At 41.2% G+C, this 19,529-nt stretch overlaps 1 protein-coding gene and 1 long non-coding RNA gene across 2 annotated transcripts; one reads left to right on the forward strand and one right to left on the reverse strand.

The window, feature by feature from the left end:
- Positions 1 to 933: 933 nt before the first annotated feature.
- THAP12 (THAP domain containing 12) lies at positions 934 to 15,385 on the reverse strand. Its single transcript, XM_059873254.1, has 5 exons — positions 15,118 to 15,385; positions 6,476 to 6,596; positions 4,855 to 4,962; positions 4,056 to 4,092; positions 934 to 3,794 (listed from the first exon to the last, which is right to left on the reverse strand). The coding sequence occupies exons 1-5, from the start codon at positions 15,204 to 15,206 to the stop codon at positions 1,849 to 1,851; spliced, it is 2,301 nt and encodes a 766-aa protein (XP_059729237.1). The 5' UTR covers positions 15,207 to 15,385; the 3' UTR covers positions 934 to 1,848.
- LOC132341578 (uncharacterized) lies at positions 14,857 to 18,673 on the forward strand. The gene is made up of 2 exons (XR_009490269.1): positions 14,857 to 14,973; positions 16,568 to 18,673. It is a non-coding gene; the product is annotated as an uncharacterized LOC132341578 (long non-coding RNA).
- The last annotated feature ends 856 nt before the right edge of the window (positions 18,674 to 19,529 follow it).

A 19,529-nucleotide genomic window follows, 5' to 3' on the forward strand; every position in this document is an offset into this window, starting at 1 on the left:
ATGTTTAGAAAAGGTGGGTTTTTTCCAAATTTGATCTTATTGTTTTGGCTACACTAGAGCACTACGAACTCATACTCTTTAGAATCATTCAATTTGCTGTTGCTGGGGGCCTTTCTCACTGCAACTGACAATTACATAAAAGTACTGTAATTTCCCACCTACCCCCAACACAAGAAGGACATGAACTTGGTAATGGGACTGGAGCACCTCCCATATGGAGACAAGACAACAAAGTAGTGGCTGTTCAGCCTGGAGAAGAGAAGGTTGTGTGGACACCTCACAGGGCCTTCCAGTATCAGAAGGGGCTACAGGAAAGCTGGAGAGGGACTCTGCATCAGGAACTGTAGTGACAGGACAAGGGGGAATGGCTTTTAGCTAAAAGAGAGGAAATTTACATTAGATAGCAGAGGAAATTCTTGGCTGTGAGGGCAGTGAGGCCCTGGCACAGGTTGCCCAGAGAAGCTGTGGCTGCCCCATTCCTGGAAGCATTCAAGGCCAGGCTGGATGGGGCTAATAGCAACCTGGTCTAGTGGAAGGTGTCCCTGCCCATGGCAGGGGGTAGAAATGGATGAGCTTTAAGGTTCCCTCCAACCCAAGCAATTTGATTTTTGATGTTTGAATTGATAAATAAGTTATAAACCTGTCATGCATCAGGATAGCTGCAAAACTTTACTTTTGAACCATTTCAAATTTAATCTCTTTCTGCCTGATTGTCAGAACTTCTATCAGTAAAAGCACTGTAGTTAGTGCTATCTCAAAATACTTTAAAAAACCTTACAGAACACGCAGATCAGTGGTACTATCGCAGTTTCCTGTCTTCAGAAAATGCCACTCACTAGAATTGCAAAAAAAATGAAGAAAAAACTGCTAAAATAAAAAGGCACCTTTACAGAACACATTTCCAGAGGCTTTACTAGGAAATCCAATGCTATGTAAAAAGCAATTCACATTTTATTTTAAATTTCCATAAACTGTACAAAAATGTTTCATTCTCACCAAAAATAACAGCAATATTTCCAATCTTACTTCTAGACAAACAACAAACTCTTATTTTAATCTTTCCAGAGTGAGTTTACAAATAAACATACTATAAGATGAATGGCATTTGCATCAGAGTTGGGGCAAAGCAAACAGATTCAAACATCTGTGGAATAAATTTTAAGTTTTTAGTGTCTTTTAAGAACTTAAATACTCTTGCCATGCCTGTTAAGCCTAAAGAAAAAAGTTTTGTGTCTGACACAAAGGAATGTAAACAGTCATCAAGAGACTGAAGAGGTTGACTCTTCCAACAAAACCGTAAATGTACCCCTATATCACTGACATTCACTTTACACCGAGACCTGTCCACAGCATGGGGATCGTGCAATAGCTGAATCCACTCTCCAAAATGCCACTTAAATATACATCAAAGACTTTCTTAAAAGTTTGGGTTTTTTAAAAAAATCCTAAGTAACAGAACTGAAATAGATTATACTCTTTTTAATAGTTTGAATTTCTTTCTTATCCTAATTAATCAGTGAATATGTAACAGCCCCACCAGATCTACAATCATAATGTACTTTTTCCACGATGCAATAAAGTAAACAAGCACCTAGTTAAGCCAATCAGATGTAGAAAGCACCTCTGCCAAGAGCACGGGCTTGTGTTAGGCTTGATTTTGTTTGCCAAACACATTTAGTATGGACTAACAACACATAATTTAGGTCTTTGACCACAGCTTGTTCAGCCCAAGGCCTAAAATGAAAACACAATTGCAGTGATTTTTTAAGATTTCACCGGTTTTTCTCCCCAGCTTTGAAACTTAATTAAGAAGAAGCTGTTTCAACAGATTGGTTAGAGCTTAAAAAGTTAGGCATTATCTGTTACTTCAGAATTGTTTGAAGGAATACAGTCTTGAAATTCCACTTTATCTGGATAGAGTTTAATGTAAGTGTCCACCATCAAATCTAAGTCATGTTTTATGTCAAGGTTTATGTTGAGCAAAGCAAGGTTGCTTGATCTTTGCCCTGTCAAGGTGTTTTTCAGGTATGCCTTTAAGCGCTTTCGTCCTATTCCGTATTTTTCATTCTCCACCTTCATCACTGGAAGTAAGCACAAGACTTTAAGCAATGCATAAACATTAGGGAAAAACTTTATGTCGGGCAAGTGAAGTGCTTCATAAATAGTAGCTGGAAGTTCAATATCTTTTCCTCTGTGCTTCCACTTGATTCTCCAACAGTGAAGCTCAGCAGAAAGTGTGTCCGGATTGGGCAAGTCATTTTTGAACATGTCAGCATGATGCTCCTCAGATGTATTGAATTTGAGCTGTCCCATGACTGAGGGCACTAATGATAAACATTTAAGAGCCTTTAAATGTTGTTCTGAGAAAATATCTTTTAATTCTTGAATAATGTGCTCTACTGTTGGGACACTTAGGATTTCTTTGTAGTAATTTTCTGATGTCATATCAGGGTCGAAGTTCCCCTGTTGTGCCCTGAGAAATTTTCCTGGGAGTTTAATTTGTACATCCAGTTTTGTAGCCAAATTTGTGGCTTCCTCAAACCAAAATTCATGGTAAACTTCAATATTCTCCATCACTTCATTCAGAGAGTGCAATACTGCTGTTAAGCTGCCAGCTGCAAAGAACACATCTGATGTTTGTCCCTGGAGATTTTTTCCAAATGCTCTTGTAAAAGACAGAACATTTTTCATAATTACAATAGTGACAATGAAATCAAAATCTGTTAGTGCACTTGAAAGTACAAATGCTCGACCGACAATGAAGTTGTTCCACCTGACAGAAAAGTCACTGCTCACAGCATCCAAGCACAGTACCAGTGCTTGCAGGAGGTCCACTAATACCTCAAAAGTATCATGCCTTCCTGTCCACTGAGAACGACAGATCTTCTTCAACTCATTACCCTTTTCATCATTGTCCTGAAAAAGAACAGAAATTGTGTTGTCCAGTTCTACCAGTAATTGTGGAGACTGATTAAAAAGACAGCAAACTTCTTCAATTGTTCCTAATGCAATGGAAACACCAACAACAGGAACAGATTTTGCCAGCCAAACATTTAAGGCACATGAGGAACACAGCGTATACACAGCTTGCGGATACTTTTCCAAGAGTCTTGTAGCCACAACTTTCATTTTAGAAGCAAATCCACTGGAGACAATGTAGGCTTGACCCCGGCAGTACTCCATGTTTAGACCCCACTTTTCAGTAATAGTTGCATGGAACTTAACAGCTAAAATTTCAGGATCAGCCTCATATGGTAAAAACCCTATGAATTCTTCTCTTAGATTGTGAGAATCATCAACGAACCTCACCAACACTGGCAAATGTTCCTCTCCTGCTATGTCCACTACTTCATCGGTGACAATTGAAAAGAAGTGTGAGTCTCTTACTTCCCTCAGTGTCTCCTCTCTAACGCAGTTTTCACAGATCTCAAGCATTTGTTTCTGCTGAATTTTTGAACAATACTCGAGGTTGACTGCAGTCATCTCAAATCGTTTCCTCAGAACTTCATCGCCACCATTTATTCTGTATTCCAGTAGAGCCTGAAAGTTATCTGAAGTAAAAATGCCTTCTGGAAGTTCATCAACATTATGGCCATCCAATGGAATATTTTGTTTACCCATTAAGATCAAAATTTCAAATAATGATTTAAGGTAATCTTTGTTTTCTCTTTCTTCCAGTGTTAAGGGGACAGCTTTTTCCTCTTGTTCTTCCCCTCCTTCCTCTGAGACAGTGTTTTGCTCATTGTTTTCATTTGATTCTTGAGTTGCCTGTTTCCGTTCAAAAGCATCATCAACTACAAAATGAAAATACTGTAAGTGTCAAGAATAAAATATAACATTTACTTGCCCGTTACCTTTAAGTTACCAGAGTCCAGAGAAGAATGTTTCCAGTTTAAAAGTGAATGAGTATTTTGGAAACAATTTAGACTGGCTGGCTGAATCAAGAAGGAACTCAATTATCCTTCTGCTGTACATAAACTAATAGTTATGAGTCCTGCATTACCTCATCAGCCTTAGGAAATAAAGTTATTACCTCAATTATTTTGATCACTTACTCTTTTGCTGCTTCAAGGTTCTTATTTCATCTTCACTCTTAAAAAAACAAACAAAAAGAACTTATATTGATGACAATGTCTAACATGTGACCTTAAAATATTAACATATCAAGATGAGATACAAATACTGTAGATGAGACAAGTTAACATTTGCCAAAAAGTGTTAGAAATTCTAACACCAGGAGGTTTCTTGAGGTAGTTTATTACAGCTATGACATGTACCAACTACATGAGAACAGTTGTATTAGGAGGTTCTTCAACATGTATAATTATTAGTAAAGAGTTTCTATTGGAATTTGGTAATGTGCTGCCAGTAGACAGAACTATCTTTAACTCCATTTTAAACTCCATTCCATTTATCCATGGACTATTTTTTCACAACAATAAGCTAAAACAAGCATGTCTGAATTGATTCAGATTTCAAAAGTTAAATGGGAGAACCAAAGATCACAATCAACATGCAGCAAAAATTTTGGGATATCAAGCTTCAGTTGTGTTCAGCTGACACTGCAGTAACAAGGAAAAGGAAACTATACATTTGATTTGGATGAAAGAATCAGCTCTGGACCAACACATTTAATTTCCCAGATAATTTCTTCAAGACTTCCTTCGATAAAATTTTTATCACACATTTAACTTATAATCAACAAAAAAGATACAGGAATAGGCAGCATAGAAAATACAAACACTCAAGTGGCTAAATATTTTTATTTCACATTTTTGTGTAAAAGTTTCACATTAACTTATTTGTCATCTTTTCTTTTAATAATAAACCAATAATTTTACATTAAAAACTTACCAGCTCTTTTATCCTCTTCCTATGTCTGCTGTGGGGATTGTTCAGGTGACTTGTAAGATCAAATATAGTTGGCACAGCGTTATCCCGTAAAACCGTTCTGTATGGGCTCTGTAAGAAAACACACATCTCCACTAGGGAATTCTTTGAGAAATTTCAGACACTGTGCACCCTTTTTTTTTCTCTCCTCTTTTCTTGTTTATGTTATTATTCTAAAGTACTTTGACTTTTTGATGTTACCAAAGAGAAAGCTAAGCTATGCAATTTAAATTTCAGGGATATCAAGAGGACACTGAAAATAGGAAGACATACTACAGAAAACTCCAATCCAAACTACAAATCCTTTTTTTTGTCCCCATTATCCTTAGATCAAAGACCCTAGATGCAATAATTTTAATTTACTGCAATATTATGATTTTTTTTAAAAATAAACATTCTGGATAAAAAGACATTTATGCATCAGAAGGGAAACATTTTGTTACTATTGTGTTTTGGGTTTAATCACTTATTTCACAATTCTAGAAACATTTAATTGCAAAAACGGTCAATTCCTTCTTTTTGCAGAACTATGAAGTCCACCAAGCACTACTGTGAAAGATCATATTGAGGGAAAACTTACCTGAGGATTAAAAAAAAAAGAAGGAAAGACTTCTAGATGATCATGTAAGTGCTCTCAGTTAAAAAAAAATATTTAAAGTAAAATGTTATATTTGGACATACTGTAAACCTGTGTTGCCTATACTGGCTAATTTCTACTGAGTACAAAATTGTAACTGATGTCATCTTGTCATTAGATTGAAATACATTTCAAACAAACCCAGTTTCATAGTGTTTCCTTTCAGAGTCATAATTACTTCCAATTTTCATCTGTTTCAGGGATGCTGGCTATTAGAGACCTCATCACGTGTAATACCACTAGGACTTCAGAGTTTGACCTGCATATTTTAACTTTAATTCATAACTAAAAGATCCATTTTGCTTATATAGCAGAGTGAAATTCAGCCTAGAAATTAAAACTTGATACAAAGTCCCAAGTGCACCCTTTCCTACTCTTATGCAAGCTGTTAAAATCCTATTGTTGACAAAAAGAACTGAAAGCTATTACTTCATTAACAGAAAACAGTGCCTTGACTTTAGCTGGATGAAAATGTAACAGGAAATTATAGCTTGACAGATGTAAAGAGTGTTTAAATCTTGTGGCCACAACAGAGTGTAATTTAACCAAATCACACCATGTACACACTTCAGGAACAGGACATTAATAACTTTAAATAATCAGAGATATGCAAAATTACACCAAATAAACTTATATAACATTGTAATCTCTAGTGAAACAAGTGAAACAAGGAAAGCACTGCAGTGAGGGACAGTGTTCAACAAACACATTAAACTGCCAGGAGCACCACTTTTTCTCTCTCCTCAGACTGCTCATCTTCATTAACATTCTCAATGGCTGAGAGCCAGTGTGGAGCCCCAGACAATGGCAGTGATCCCAATTAAGACTAAGAAATTAATTTTCCTAGGGACGAGTTACGCAGGAGCTGAAAGATTAAAGCAGGATTCTGGTGAAAAATGTCAGTCTCATTTTGCAAGATGCAGTAAACAAATGCATGTTTTTACTTACACTTCTGCATATCATAGAAGTCTCAAAATGTTTAGCACACAATCTGTAATGCTTGTTGAGTTGATCTGGAGTTTTATCTTCTAAATCTGCCCTTCGACAGTTCTCCACCCATCTCTGACATCTGCATGTTAGGAGAAGAATTAGATAATCTTAGAATAAAACAAAATCCCTTACAATTTCAAACCATACTCAAAATGGAGCACAAGTGAGTGCAAGTGACCTTGATACAAGGCCCGGGAAAGATCTTTACAACTTCCTTTGGAACATCCCATCAAATTTTTGCAAAATCACTTTTTCTGCTTTTGCTCACCACTCAACATCACCCCATCAAATTCAGGAGTCTTTTCCCTTAATTTATATACTCTTGCCTTTGTCACGTACACACACACACAAAGCAGATTGTAGCACAGTTGCTCAGGAAACTTAACTATTTAATTCCAAAGAATTTGCTCTTGAAAAGAAAAATTAAAAACTAAAGAGATGTGCTTGTAGTCTGTAGTCATAACATTTTCTAGGCAGTTTTTAAGATAGCTGTCTTTTCCACCTCCCTTCAAAATACAGTATTCTTCCTATTTATTGTAATCACTGGGGGAGTTTAGAGTAGATTTATGAAATTGAAATAACAACAATAGAAAAGCAATCATTCCACAGACAGTGCTTCCACACCCAAAGAAAGTTCTCCTTAGATATGTATTTTTACATGTATTTACTTTTGCTTTGGATTAGTTCTCCAAGATATACCACAAAGATAAATATTTCCTTTACTAACAGGACTCCATTCAGGTATGCAAGAGACTGTCTCTTCTGGTGAGTAAACCACTCGCAGTAATTGATGCAAATGCAGTAGTCAGCTCCATGTTCCCCTAATGGGGTACATGCCATCACACTCTGAGCAACAAAGTTACTTGCTCTGTTGCTAGAAGTTAGAAGAAAGCAATTTTACTGTTACTTTTGACGGCAAACATGAAATTATGGATTATAGCAGTAAGGAGGGAGAAAAACAACTATAAGAACAAAGGCTGTCTTGTCAGATGTTTTGGTGGGCAGCCCAGATGAGGAAATCACAGGTCTGAATGGATTCACCTCTACTTTAGCTCAGTAAAGGGCAATTGTGCAGATGAAAGAGGGGAATTTTTAATTCTGATCTCTGCTGGCTGAACCATTTGCAAATCTCAATTTTTTGCTCATGCAAAATATTAAATTAACAGTGATGGCAAATGCCATAAATCAAAATAATTTCTAATATTGCTCTTGGAGAGCCATACAGAGTATGCTTAGTAACAACTTAAAATAAGGAAAGAAAACAATGTTTTAAAAAATCTGATTTTTTGGCACAACAGATCCTGCACTCTTGCCTTGGCAGTGCAACCACCCCAAAAAGAGAACAGGGGAGCTTTCTTCACTTCATCAAATGATATACTCTTTTAAAGTGGAAGACCTGTAGCGTGTAAATTATATTGACTCTGGCTCCCAGACTTTCTCAGTGGGTGTCAACTACTAAACAACTCACTGAATGTGATCACAGAGGCTGATCAGCCTCCTCTATAGTTAGTGGGGAGGGTTTCAGTCCAGAGAAAGAGTCTGACCCCATGGTCTTACCTGCTTCTCTCAGTGGTTCGGGGAAGCTGTCAGACACTGAGAGAGAGCAAAGCCAGAGCTCCTTACATCATGTTAACTCCCCTGAATCACCTCCTGGCAATGACAGGGAGACAAACTGGTGGCAGGAATGGTGCATTCAGAACTGGCACACAGTTGTCAAGGGCATGCAAACATCAGCCTGAATTCTCTGCCCTCCCATGTTAATGCCAACAAAAGAACCTAATAGGTACTTAGTAAGTAGTACTTAGTAATAGTCAAGGACCAGATCAATGAGAGACAGCAAGAGATACCACCAGCTCTTCAGAGGGGGCTCACTCAAAAATGAGTCTCACACAGATTTCATTAACCACATAATACTCCTTTCCTAATGCCTTAAGTTTTAGCTTTCATATTATCCAGATTCTGCACTGCATTAGTATGTAAGTCTGAACTTCATATAAAGTGTTAGCAAGTTCTCCTCACAGTTTAGTTAGACAAAACAATCCTTTTCCAGCCCCAGAACCAAGGGCACCATTGCAGCTTCAGGCCCAAAAAGTATAAACAGCAAACTGAGGAGAGCCATCTGGGAGGATGGGACTTCATAACCTGCAGCTGTAATCGGACAATTAACCCTAATATGCAAATGAACAAAAACTTACAAAAGTGTCAAAACATGTGACCTGTTGTTCAACATGGGTGTAGCTTCGGCCAGGCTCTTATACTGCCCAAGGTGTATTCTTTAAAGGCCTTTTTAATAAATACCTACTGTATTCCTTTAACACTGTCTAGCCTCTGTTCTAGGTAGCCTCTCCAAGTATCATTCCCTTATGAAGTTCTTCAACAGTTGCAGAAAAACTGGTTGTGGCTGCTGCCTTTTGTGCTGAAGTAAACACTGCCTGTGATGCCAAATGATTTTTGCCTGCTTGCTTTTATATATTCTCTGTATTCTTACACATATATTTGTAACTTTGTAGCCCATTGTTCTATTTATGCCTAGTTTTTCCAGTACTTTACCCTACCTTTTCCTTAAGCAGAAAAAAACCCCACATTCCAAGGCCCCCTATCCTATCTTGGCTCTGTCTGGGAACCAAGGCCAAAAAACAGCTCTTCAAGACCCATTTTCACAAATAATATTTAGTTCCCATCTAAGGAGGAAGTGGGGGGGAGGGCATGGGCAGGATTCAGACAAGGTTGGACCAAGGGAAATGGCATCACCTGTTATGTCTCTAATCGGTGATTTCTTTTTTTCAATTATGCTGATTTGCTAACCTTCACCCCATCGGGGGGGGTGGGCATTTCATGGACATTTTTCCAAGTCTGCCCCTGGAGGCCTCTAATGAAGATCAGCCTTTGTGTTACCTCCTATACGAGTATTATCTCAGGGGTATGTTGTTTTGTTTCTAAGTTCAATAAGGCATCACCTGAGCACGTGATCCAAAAGAAGCCCTTGGTGTTCAGAGCCCCAGTTTGAAGATCCTAACTACACAATCCTAGAGTGGTTTGGGTTGGAAAGGATCTTACAGCCCATCGTGTTCCAGGCCCTGCCATAGGCAGGGACACCTTCCACTAGACCTGGCTGCTCCAAGCCCCATCCAGCCTGGCCTCGAGCACTCCCAGGGATGGGACAGCTACAGCTTCTCTGGGCAACCTGTGCCAGGGCCTCACCACCCTCCCAGGGAGGAATTTCTTCCCAATACCTAATCTAAACTTCCTCTCTTTCATATCATGGATCAATCATGGGCACCAAGCTTCTCAACCCACTGAAGCACCATATCAGCAACCAGAGCTCTAGAAATTTAGGAAGCTCTAATGGCAAAGGCTGAAATGTTGACATTCTCTAAGGTAGCTACAGGACTAAAAGGAGATGACAGGTTATATGACTGAACTCAAACCTGAAAACTACATCTGAGTCTGAATTCAGCCTTTCAGTCTCACTGGGAGTTTGGTTCCAAATAGAACACTCTCTGAGGAATGGAATAACAAAGAAAAAGGAAGTCAGACCCCTGAGATCACCCACTATAGCTCTGCATGGTATTATCCAAGAAGCAACTAGAAAGATCTTAGAATATAATTATGTATTAACTTTTATCAAATCTTTCAGTATTCAACTATTTCTGCATGATAAGACAAGCTTATGGAGCTTGTGAAGTCCTTATGCAAAACCTACATCCACAAGACTGCCCTGAGTCTTACTACTCAACTCAACTGAATGCTGTAGCAGCAGGGAATAATTCCTATGTTAAAAGCAATAGCAGCAACAGCAATTGCCATGAAAAGGAGCAAACTTAGGTCCAAGACACCCAACAACTACATATACATGAAATGGACATGATTCTTAAATATGCTTCACAAGCATCATGCCCACTGAGAGCATATAGTCGTGAATAAATTATTTTAAATACACATATTCGTTTGAGATTTATTTTTTTTTAATCCAGAACTTTATTTCCCATTCTCTTCAACAGTGAGCTGCATCATGATGTGCTCAGGTTGTGTTTCACTTCAGCCACCTACAGGGAGATATGCATGATCAGTCTCTAGAGAACTTGGATCTAATCCCATTCTCCAATGGATCCTCATACATGAATGGCAAATGACACACAGGCTACACAGGAATTAGAAACTTAGAGGTGCTTAAAGCAGAACCTCTACAACCCTTGGTGAATGCCAAAGAGGCTGAATTAACTTGCATTAGGAAGAGAGATGTAATTGGTGGAGATGTAATTAATGAGTGACTTTACTAACTCTAAACAAGCTTTTCGAGAGCATCATACATCTATACTACTGAAGGCACCACAGTTCTTTCCTTCAGCAGAAAATAATGTATCTAATGGAACTGAAATACAAGTGTTGCTGGAAGCTACCAAGCTTACAAGAGAAATCATTTTAGTACACTGTCCAGCTTATACCAAAGGTTCCTGTGAAACAAAGAAATAATAAAACTGCTCAAACTTGTAGTCAGGTAGATTTGAAATGGCCTGGAGTTGAGGAGTAGTACTATGGGATAGCAAGATATTGGAAATAACTCTCACCAACCTCTAGAGTAGTCATCAACAGGAAAAGCGTTTGGCAGAGAATTATATCCAGGACCAGCCTTTTTAGAAAATAAATGGTTGGAGACAACTTCACACAAAATAATAAATAAAACAAAATACAGCTACGTAACATACAATCTGGAGATGAAGGATTAATGTATTTTCAGTAAAATCCAAATTGGAAGTTAAATATGAAGGACCATATACTGCCATTTACTATTTGCTGTAAGTTTTAGATAAGGAAACTGGATACACCATTCTCACATCAGACAAGTAGTTGATGATCAACCAGTTGATTGTGATTTTTTATTGGTAATCATTTAAGTATTTGTGCACAAGAATCTACAGTGCTATACTTTACCCTATGGTAATCCTCTTGGTTTTGTTATATTTGTACTTGGAATGATGCTGTACATAAGGGCAGGACTTATGTAATGCAATGGGTGCAGAAACTGTAAGGATATAAAAGCCAGGGATTTCTTGGTTCAGGGTCAATCCCCAGAGGCATCAGCTCAAGCTGTTATCACGTTATGATTGAAGTGCTGAAAGGAACCAGACATCTGAGACTCTGCTACAGAAAACCCAGAACTCAGAGTGGAGGCTGAAAGGGAAACTAGGCTGCCACCATGAGTGGTGGCATGTCCAGGGAGCCAAATGGCACTCTGTTTCATTGGAGCCACCTGCCCTGGAGGGGTTTTGCTCATAACAATTAAAGTCTCAGGCTGTGCAAAAGGGGACTCCCAGTGTGGCTTCTGAATGGTCAGGCAGGAAAGTTTCCTTCATACCTCTTAGGCATTGCTCATTAGCTTTTAAGAAGGTTTTCTTCAGTCACAAACTTCACATTTTCAGAGATTGCTGACATCTCATGGAAGCTGAAATGACATTTTACTGAGTTGCAACTAGAGTATACATTACCTACTGGTCAGCTGCAGCAGAACAGCGTCTCTTTGCTTAAGAAGCATTTTGTTCTAAACACTCATAGCTCAACTGCACCTTGGGCCGCCATGATGAACAGAGCCACAATCACAGATGAGAGTCAAACAAACATCTCTTACTGTGAGGATCACTGCCTAGATTGCATAAAACTGTAAACCTTATGGAGGCAACAGAGGCTACTTACACAAGTTTGATATGAAAAGACAATATACCACCCATTAAATACTGGTGGTTCTTCTCCAAAGGCTAATCTCTGAACCCCTTATCTTCTCCAGAAGCCAAAATGAAAGAAGGTAGTCTTAACAGGTTAGCTCTCACTCACTTCTTAATACCTGAAAGATCAGACTTGGAATGCCTAACTGGAACGGCTTGGCACTGAACTGGGAAAACATTAAAGGCAATTACCCAGCTATTATGGAAACACTGAAAACAGTAAGGTAGTAGAAAGAATTTACCCAGACTATGCATTTACCATCAATGATTTTTTAAAATTAAAATTTATTTTAAGATGTATTGTAACAACTTTATTTTCAGTTATCCCACTGTAAGCTGCCAAGTGCAAATAACATTTTGGGACAATGCACTTTGCTCACCATCCCAGTCTGACCTACAAAAGTGAGAGCAAGCAGTACAAAGAACATATTTTCATTTCCATCTGCAGACTGCTGTAGACCAACCCACAGAATAAAACATCCTCAAGTCTGTAAAACCTAAGGATGCATGGATTTATCAGTCTCTAAATGCCCTTGGTAAAATAGAATATATCATCAATTTTGGACAGAAAGTTGTAAAATATTCAGGGGGGAACTTCTAGAGAACTTAGAACATCTTCTTTGCCACTGACTGCTTTTAAGAGTACAAAGATGCTATAAACAGTTTATGTATAGTTTCTCCTTCCTCCTGCCCATCTTGTGAGACCCCATCTGAAGTACTGGGTACAGTATGCCCCAATATAATGACAGACACGGAAATGTTGGACCAAGTCCACAAAGTTGGTAAGAGGACTGGAGCATCTCCCGTATGGAAACAGGATGAGGAAGTAGTGGTTGTTCAGCCTGGAGAAGAGAAGGCTGTGCAGAGACCTCACAGCGCCTTCCAGTGTCTGAAGAGGCCTTACAGAGAAGTAGGAGAGGAGCTCTGCATCAGGAACTGTAGTGACAGGACATGGAGAAATGCCGTCAAACTGTAAGAGGGGAAATTTAGGTTAGATATATGAAGGAAATTTTTTACAGTGAGGGTTTGGAGGCCCTGGCATAGGTTGCCAGGAAAAGCTGAGGCTGCCCCATTCCTGGAAGTGTTCCAAGGGTTGACTGGGAGAAAGGTGGTCTAATAGAGGGTGTACCTGCCCATGGCTTGGAATGAGATGAGCTTTAAGGTTCCTTCCAACCCAAACAATCCTAGAGTTTATAAAATACAGTTTTTAAAAAATTAATCTTTATAATGTAATAATTTCGTCACACACCTTTATCTACCCCTCTGCACTGCTACCATGGAAAACACTCATTCAAAATGTCCTTCCATAAAAAAAATTACAAATTGAAGAGGGTATTTTCTTCATACAGTAAACTGTCACCTACTGAGGAATTCTGTACAGCTTGATATGACTCATATTTTACAGCATGGACCTCTTACAAATTAGGACTGAAGCTCAGCCACTGCCAATTTTCCTCAATTCCACACAAACTGCAGACATTCCTTTGTGTGAGATCTTAAGGGTCTCACAGGACAGATGGCAGTAAGAGACAATAGTAAGAGCAAATCATGAAAATGAAAGAATAAGAGTAGGTAAGCAAGCACTTTTATTTCAGTTCTTATTAAAGTAAAAGCATGTGGAATATGGATTGTATTACAATACATTGCATGTTCTAGACATCAAGAGGTTTGGATAGCCTTTACAGCAAGGCCTTGCATTCATCCAGGAGAACTTCATAACTTATCCAAAATCACAACTTTAGAGAGCAGCTATTACCGATACAAACTTTTTTGTATCTTCATTTGAAATTGTTTGGAGGGTCTGTTTCCTTAGAAAATACTACATATGCATAATTCCCACAGGGTTTTGATTTTTCCAAAAATCAGGTCAAGCAGCTTCAAGGGAGGAAGTAAATATAATGTATAAATCATGAAAAGCCCAGCCTTAACTATCGACTGTTAGAAAAGAGGTAACTGGTATTGCTCTACGCCAATGTTCCCTTCCAATACTGTGAGCATCAGGTTAAATCAAGTGATTTTAAGAGTGTCATCTCGATTTAAGGGTGAACCTTTACATGGGGGGTTCTATGTCTAAGTACACGATTTATTTGCCATAGTATTTTCCACTGTCTCTCACTCACACACTTTTTGCTCTACCAGTACACCACCCCTGCTTTTCACCCATTGGGAATTTCTCCCATCACCTCTGCTGTTGGTCATGATGCTTCGCCATCATCCCAGCAATGCCGTGACAGTTCCTCCCCGCCACAGGAGTGTCCCATCTGCCACGCACACACCTCATCGTCCAGCACCACATTGCCTAATACACAGAGCCGGACTGATGGACCTTCACTGCTTGAGCCAGTGCTGAGCCTGCGCGGGCCCCCCACAGTGCAGGGCTCCCGACCTGAGCCCATGGCTCCGGCACCCCTCCAGCTGCCCCACATCTCTCACAGCCATACATCCCATTGCACCACCTCACACACGGCCCCACCCTGACCACAGGCACGCAGCCCCCACTCCCGTCTCGGCCAGGTACCCTCTTCCCGCCGCATCCCGGAGCGGTGGCGCCGCCGCTGCCGACCCCACCACTCCCCCGAGGGGCGGCAGCCGCAGCCGCCGCCGTCCCGGCGCAGGCGCAGCCGCCCGCCCGCCTCCCGCCGCCACAGCCCGGAGGGTCCCACGGCCCCGCCCCGCCGGAGCGAGCGCGGCCTCCGCAGGCACCATCGGAGGTCCAGGCGCTCGCCGGCCCCGCGGGTAAGGAGGCGCGGTTAGGGAGGTGCGGGGGAAGCGAGCCAGCTCTTCGGCGCGATGTCTCCTCAGACAGGCAGCGCTGTGGGCCGGGGGGGCCTGAGAGCCGGGCGCCCCTCCCCCAGCCCGCCCCTCCCGAGGTGGTCTCACCTGGCCGGATCGCGGGGAAAGCGGAAGAAGGCCAGGTCGGACTGGGTGCTCTTGCGGGTGCAGTTAGGCGCCGCGCAGAAGTTCGGCATGGTTCCCCCGGCCGGCGCCGCTGCCCCTTTAAATCCGCGGGCCGGCGGGAGGGGGGCGGGGGGGGGAGGGTGCCTGTGTGGGGTGGAGGAGGAGGAGGTGGCGGCGGCCGGAGGGGAGGCAGGGCGGGAAGCGGCTCCACAGTGCTGTGAGCGGCCGGGAGGATTCAGCGCCGCGCTCCGCCGGGCCGGGGCCACCTCCTTCCCACACTGCACCGCGCGCGCCCGCGGCGGGCACGGCCCTGCGCGTGCGCGCGAGGAGCGGGCACGGCGGGGGCGCGCATGCGCGGGGTATCGGGGGTCTGTGTGTGAATTGCGCTGTGCGTGTGTTAAACCGAGTGTTAACAGCGTGTGTCCGTGACACACCGTGCGTGTGTTAAACCGTGTGTGTTAATGTAGTGTGTCCGTCACACACCGTGCGTGTGTTAACCGCGCGTGTCTCACACTGTGTGTGTCCATCGCACCGTGTGTGTGTGTTACGGCGTGTGTATATTTGTCACACCATGTGTGCTACCCCGTTTGTGTGGCTCTGTGACGCCGTCTAGGCGTTACGCCGTGTGCGTGTTTCATCATGTGTGTTACACCGTGTGCATGGGCTATGCCGTGTGTGTGTGTGTGTGTGTGTGTGTGTGTGTGTGTGTGTGTGTGTGTGTTATGCCGTGTGCATACTTGTTACACCGTGCGTGTAACGCCACGCGTGTGTTACAGCACACGCGTGTGTTGCACCATACATGTGATGCCATGTGCTCGTGTCTGACACCAAGTGTGCGTGCACATGTTACAGCGTGCGTACATTCTGGCCACTCCAAACCCAGTGTAGGAGGGGGATCATAACATTTTTTGAACAGACAAGCACTTTTCTCTCCTCCACAGCTCTTTCTTCTCCAGTCCTACTCACTCATGTTAGCCTGGTCTCCCTGGTCTCTCCTGCCACATTATCCCTTTTTCTTCATTCATGTATTTGCAGCCCTACACAGTTTTCTCATCTAACCCCCACTCTCCACAGTTTTCTCATCTAACGCCCACTCTCCAAGCACAGTAGCTCCCATTCCCCCATTAACTCCACAACCGCTTTCCCCCCTCTCTTTGCTCACAGCTCCTGGTCACTAGCCACAGGTCTCCAGCCGGCCAGCCAACCTCATTGTTACAGTTCTGATCATTTGTGGCTAGGTTTCCCTTAGTTTCCCTCCCTGAGGAAACTCAGACAGGGGTGAATGGAGCAGGTCAGGGCTGGTGTGCCTTTGCCTGGGGCTGCTTCCCAACTGTGTATATGCTACACTGTGTCTGCTTTAAAACGAGGCATAGGGTGGACATCCAGGTCATAATGGTGTTCTCTTGTTTTATTTTCTTTTGTTTGGTTCTAGGAGGATGTTATTACTCTGCAGCCTGATGGATAATCCCACGCAGAATCACTGAATCAATTGGGTTGGAAAAGACTTCTGCAATCATTGAGTCCAGCCTATGACGGATCATAACCTTGTCAACTAGACCAGAGCACATCCAGGCTTTCCTTAAACATCTCCAGGGATGGTGACTCTACCACCTCCCTTGGCAGACCCTTCCAATGTCTAATCACCCTTTCCAATGTCTAATCACCCTTTTTTTGAAAAAAAATTCATAGATGAACAACCTATACTTCCCTGGCACAGCTTAAGACCCTGTCTTCTCATCCTGTCACTGGTTGCCTGGGAGAAGAGGCTAATCCCCACCTGGCTAAACCTCCTTTCAGGTAGTTGAAGAATAATGGTAAAAGCCACAAGCTTTTCAAGTAATGAAATAATTAGATAGAGGTTGTACTGGTCAGAAGCCATTATTAGGTAAAAATAAAATACATCTTAGAAAAAAAAACAGGATTCAGAAAACTGTATGGTAGGAAGTGGGTAAGTGCTCTCTCACCAAATACGTCCTGTTTAAAAGTAGGTAGAGCACCTGTGAAATTACAAATGCTGATGGCAAATGATGATTGTTTCAGGTGTAATACTGTTGTAGTTTTAAGAATTCAGCTGTGATACATCCTTTATGTGTCTTCACATAAAAAGTCCTACTGTCTTGGAGATGTGCTGGGCTCTAGGAACGACAATCCAAAGACATGAAATGGTCAAAAGTATAAGTTTTCAAAAGACTGCATAAAGGACAAAAAAACCCTATTTATTTGATTCCTTTTGAGCTTCAAATATTTTAAGCTTTCTTTGTTTAATATGAGCAGCATTAAAGCTGTCTTTTACATGAGGAAGTTTTGTCATCAAGTGCTCCAATCATAATAACATCTGTTTATTTGGCATTAATTGTTTGCCTGAATTCTACCTTGGGTATGTAGCTGAAGTAGTTTAGAGTAGTCATTTAAGCTAATGCTAAAGATAACTGCTGCACCCAATTGGTTTGACTTTACTTGGCAGTCACCAACATTCATGGACACTGAACTGTATAAATGAGTTAATCAGATAAGTAATCTTTTTGTAAATAAACTCAGGTTAGATTTAGTCCAGATAAGTGCCATCTGATCTGTGGTGCAGGTTGCATAAATGTTCATGCTGATACAAGGAAGCACAAAAAAAAAGAGAGCAGGATCATTTTCCATTGTAGAGTATAGGAGCATGATTGCATAATGTTAGAGTGAATTTAAAACACTGAAAATCTGTTTCAGCAGGAAAAAAATTACTTCTTACATAACTAATAAGAAAATTGGATGTTCTGCCCAATATTGAAAGACCTTTTCTCCTCCAAATTGCTTCACGAAACAGGAGTACTGGCATGCTAAACTCCTTTTTGGGGCTCTGAGCAAGCCAGACCAGAATGGCAGTATTAAAATTAAATTAGCCATTGCACATTTTTTTGAGCTGCCACTTCTGACCAAAGTCTCCGTTAATACTGGTTGTATCATTTGAAGCACTATACGAGTATGTTATGGCAATTACCTTCTATACATATGTGTATATTTGCATAGGAGCTATCCTAAAGAAATTAAATTAAGGCAAGGACTTGTTTATAAAGTGGACTTACTGAGGTCTGCTGCATCCACCATCATGGTTTTTATGTGGAGACTTGTTCTTAAGTGCTTTCTACATAATGGAAAGAAAATAGACTTAATAGTTTTCAGAACCCAGGAGTAATACTAGAAGCACTTTCCTTAAAAATAAAAATTAGTTTACATTATTACTTAACTTGGAAATTTCAAAAATGATATTTTGTAAAGAGTGCAGAAATCCCTGAAACTGTTCTTCCTGCACAGTAGCCTCTGAAGTGTACATATATATTTTAAATAATCCTCTTGATTATTCAAGTCATATTCACAGTATGTTTCCAAGTGTGTCTATAGAACATTTAACAGGGATTATATACTGTATTAGTCTTGAACATATAATCTGTATTCTGATAAATTATTCTTAAAGGAATTTTGTGTGTTAGTGTTGCTTTTCTCTGTGTCTTCAAAAGTTAGTTGTATCTTAAATACAGGATTTTCTTTCACATAATAGTGGGTATAAAATAACTTTTTCTTTTTGCTTCTGGAAATGGACTGTACGTCTCTTTAACAAGGTGAAAGTTGATATGCCTTAATTTTCTGAGAGTACTGTTAGTGTGACAGTGTACTCCTGCAGGTTTCCTGGTATGAAAAATTTATTTGCAAGAGAATATTTAAAGTCTGAAATGCTTCCATGATTCTTTTTACTGCTCCATTTCTCTTCCAAGCCTTACAGCCCAGCTGTTGGGATAACTCGAGTGTCAAGAACTAAATGGACATCAGGTTAATCCCACTGAGCTAGTTTTGTAGATTTGCATTCAGAAGTATCTATTCACTATAACTCTGTGAACCCCAAGATACCTCTGTCCACAGAATCACAGAACCAATAGGTTGGAAGAGACCTTCAGGATCGAGTCCAACCCAGCCCTAACACCTCAACTAAACCATGGCACCAAGTGCCACATCCAGTTTTTTTAAACACATCCAGGGATGGTGACTCTATCACCTCCTCAGGCAGGCGATTCCAGTACTTCATCACTCTTTGCATGAAAAGCTTTTTCCTACTATCTAATCTGTATTTCCTTGGCACAGCTTGAGACTGTGACCTCTCGTCTGTCAGTTGCTGCCTGGAGAAAGAGACCAACCCCCACCTGGCTCCAGCCACCTTTCAGGAAGTTGTAGAGTGACAAGGTCACCCCTGAGTCTCCTTTTCTCCAGGCTAAACACCCCCAGCTCCCTCAGTCATTCCTCACAGGGTTTGTGTTCCAAGCCCCTCTCCAGCCTCGTTGCCTCCTCTGGACGCGCTCAAGCGTCTCCAGGTCCTTCCCAAACGGAGGGGCCAGAGCTGGACACAGCACTCAAGGTGT

The sequence above is a fragment of the Haemorhous mexicanus genome, chromosome 2 (genome assembly GCF_027477595.1).
Source record: "Haemorhous mexicanus isolate bHaeMex1 chromosome 2, bHaeMex1.pri, whole genome shotgun sequence".
NCBI classification, from domain to species: domain Eukaryota; kingdom Metazoa; phylum Chordata; class Aves; order Passeriformes; family Fringillidae; genus Haemorhous; species Haemorhous mexicanus.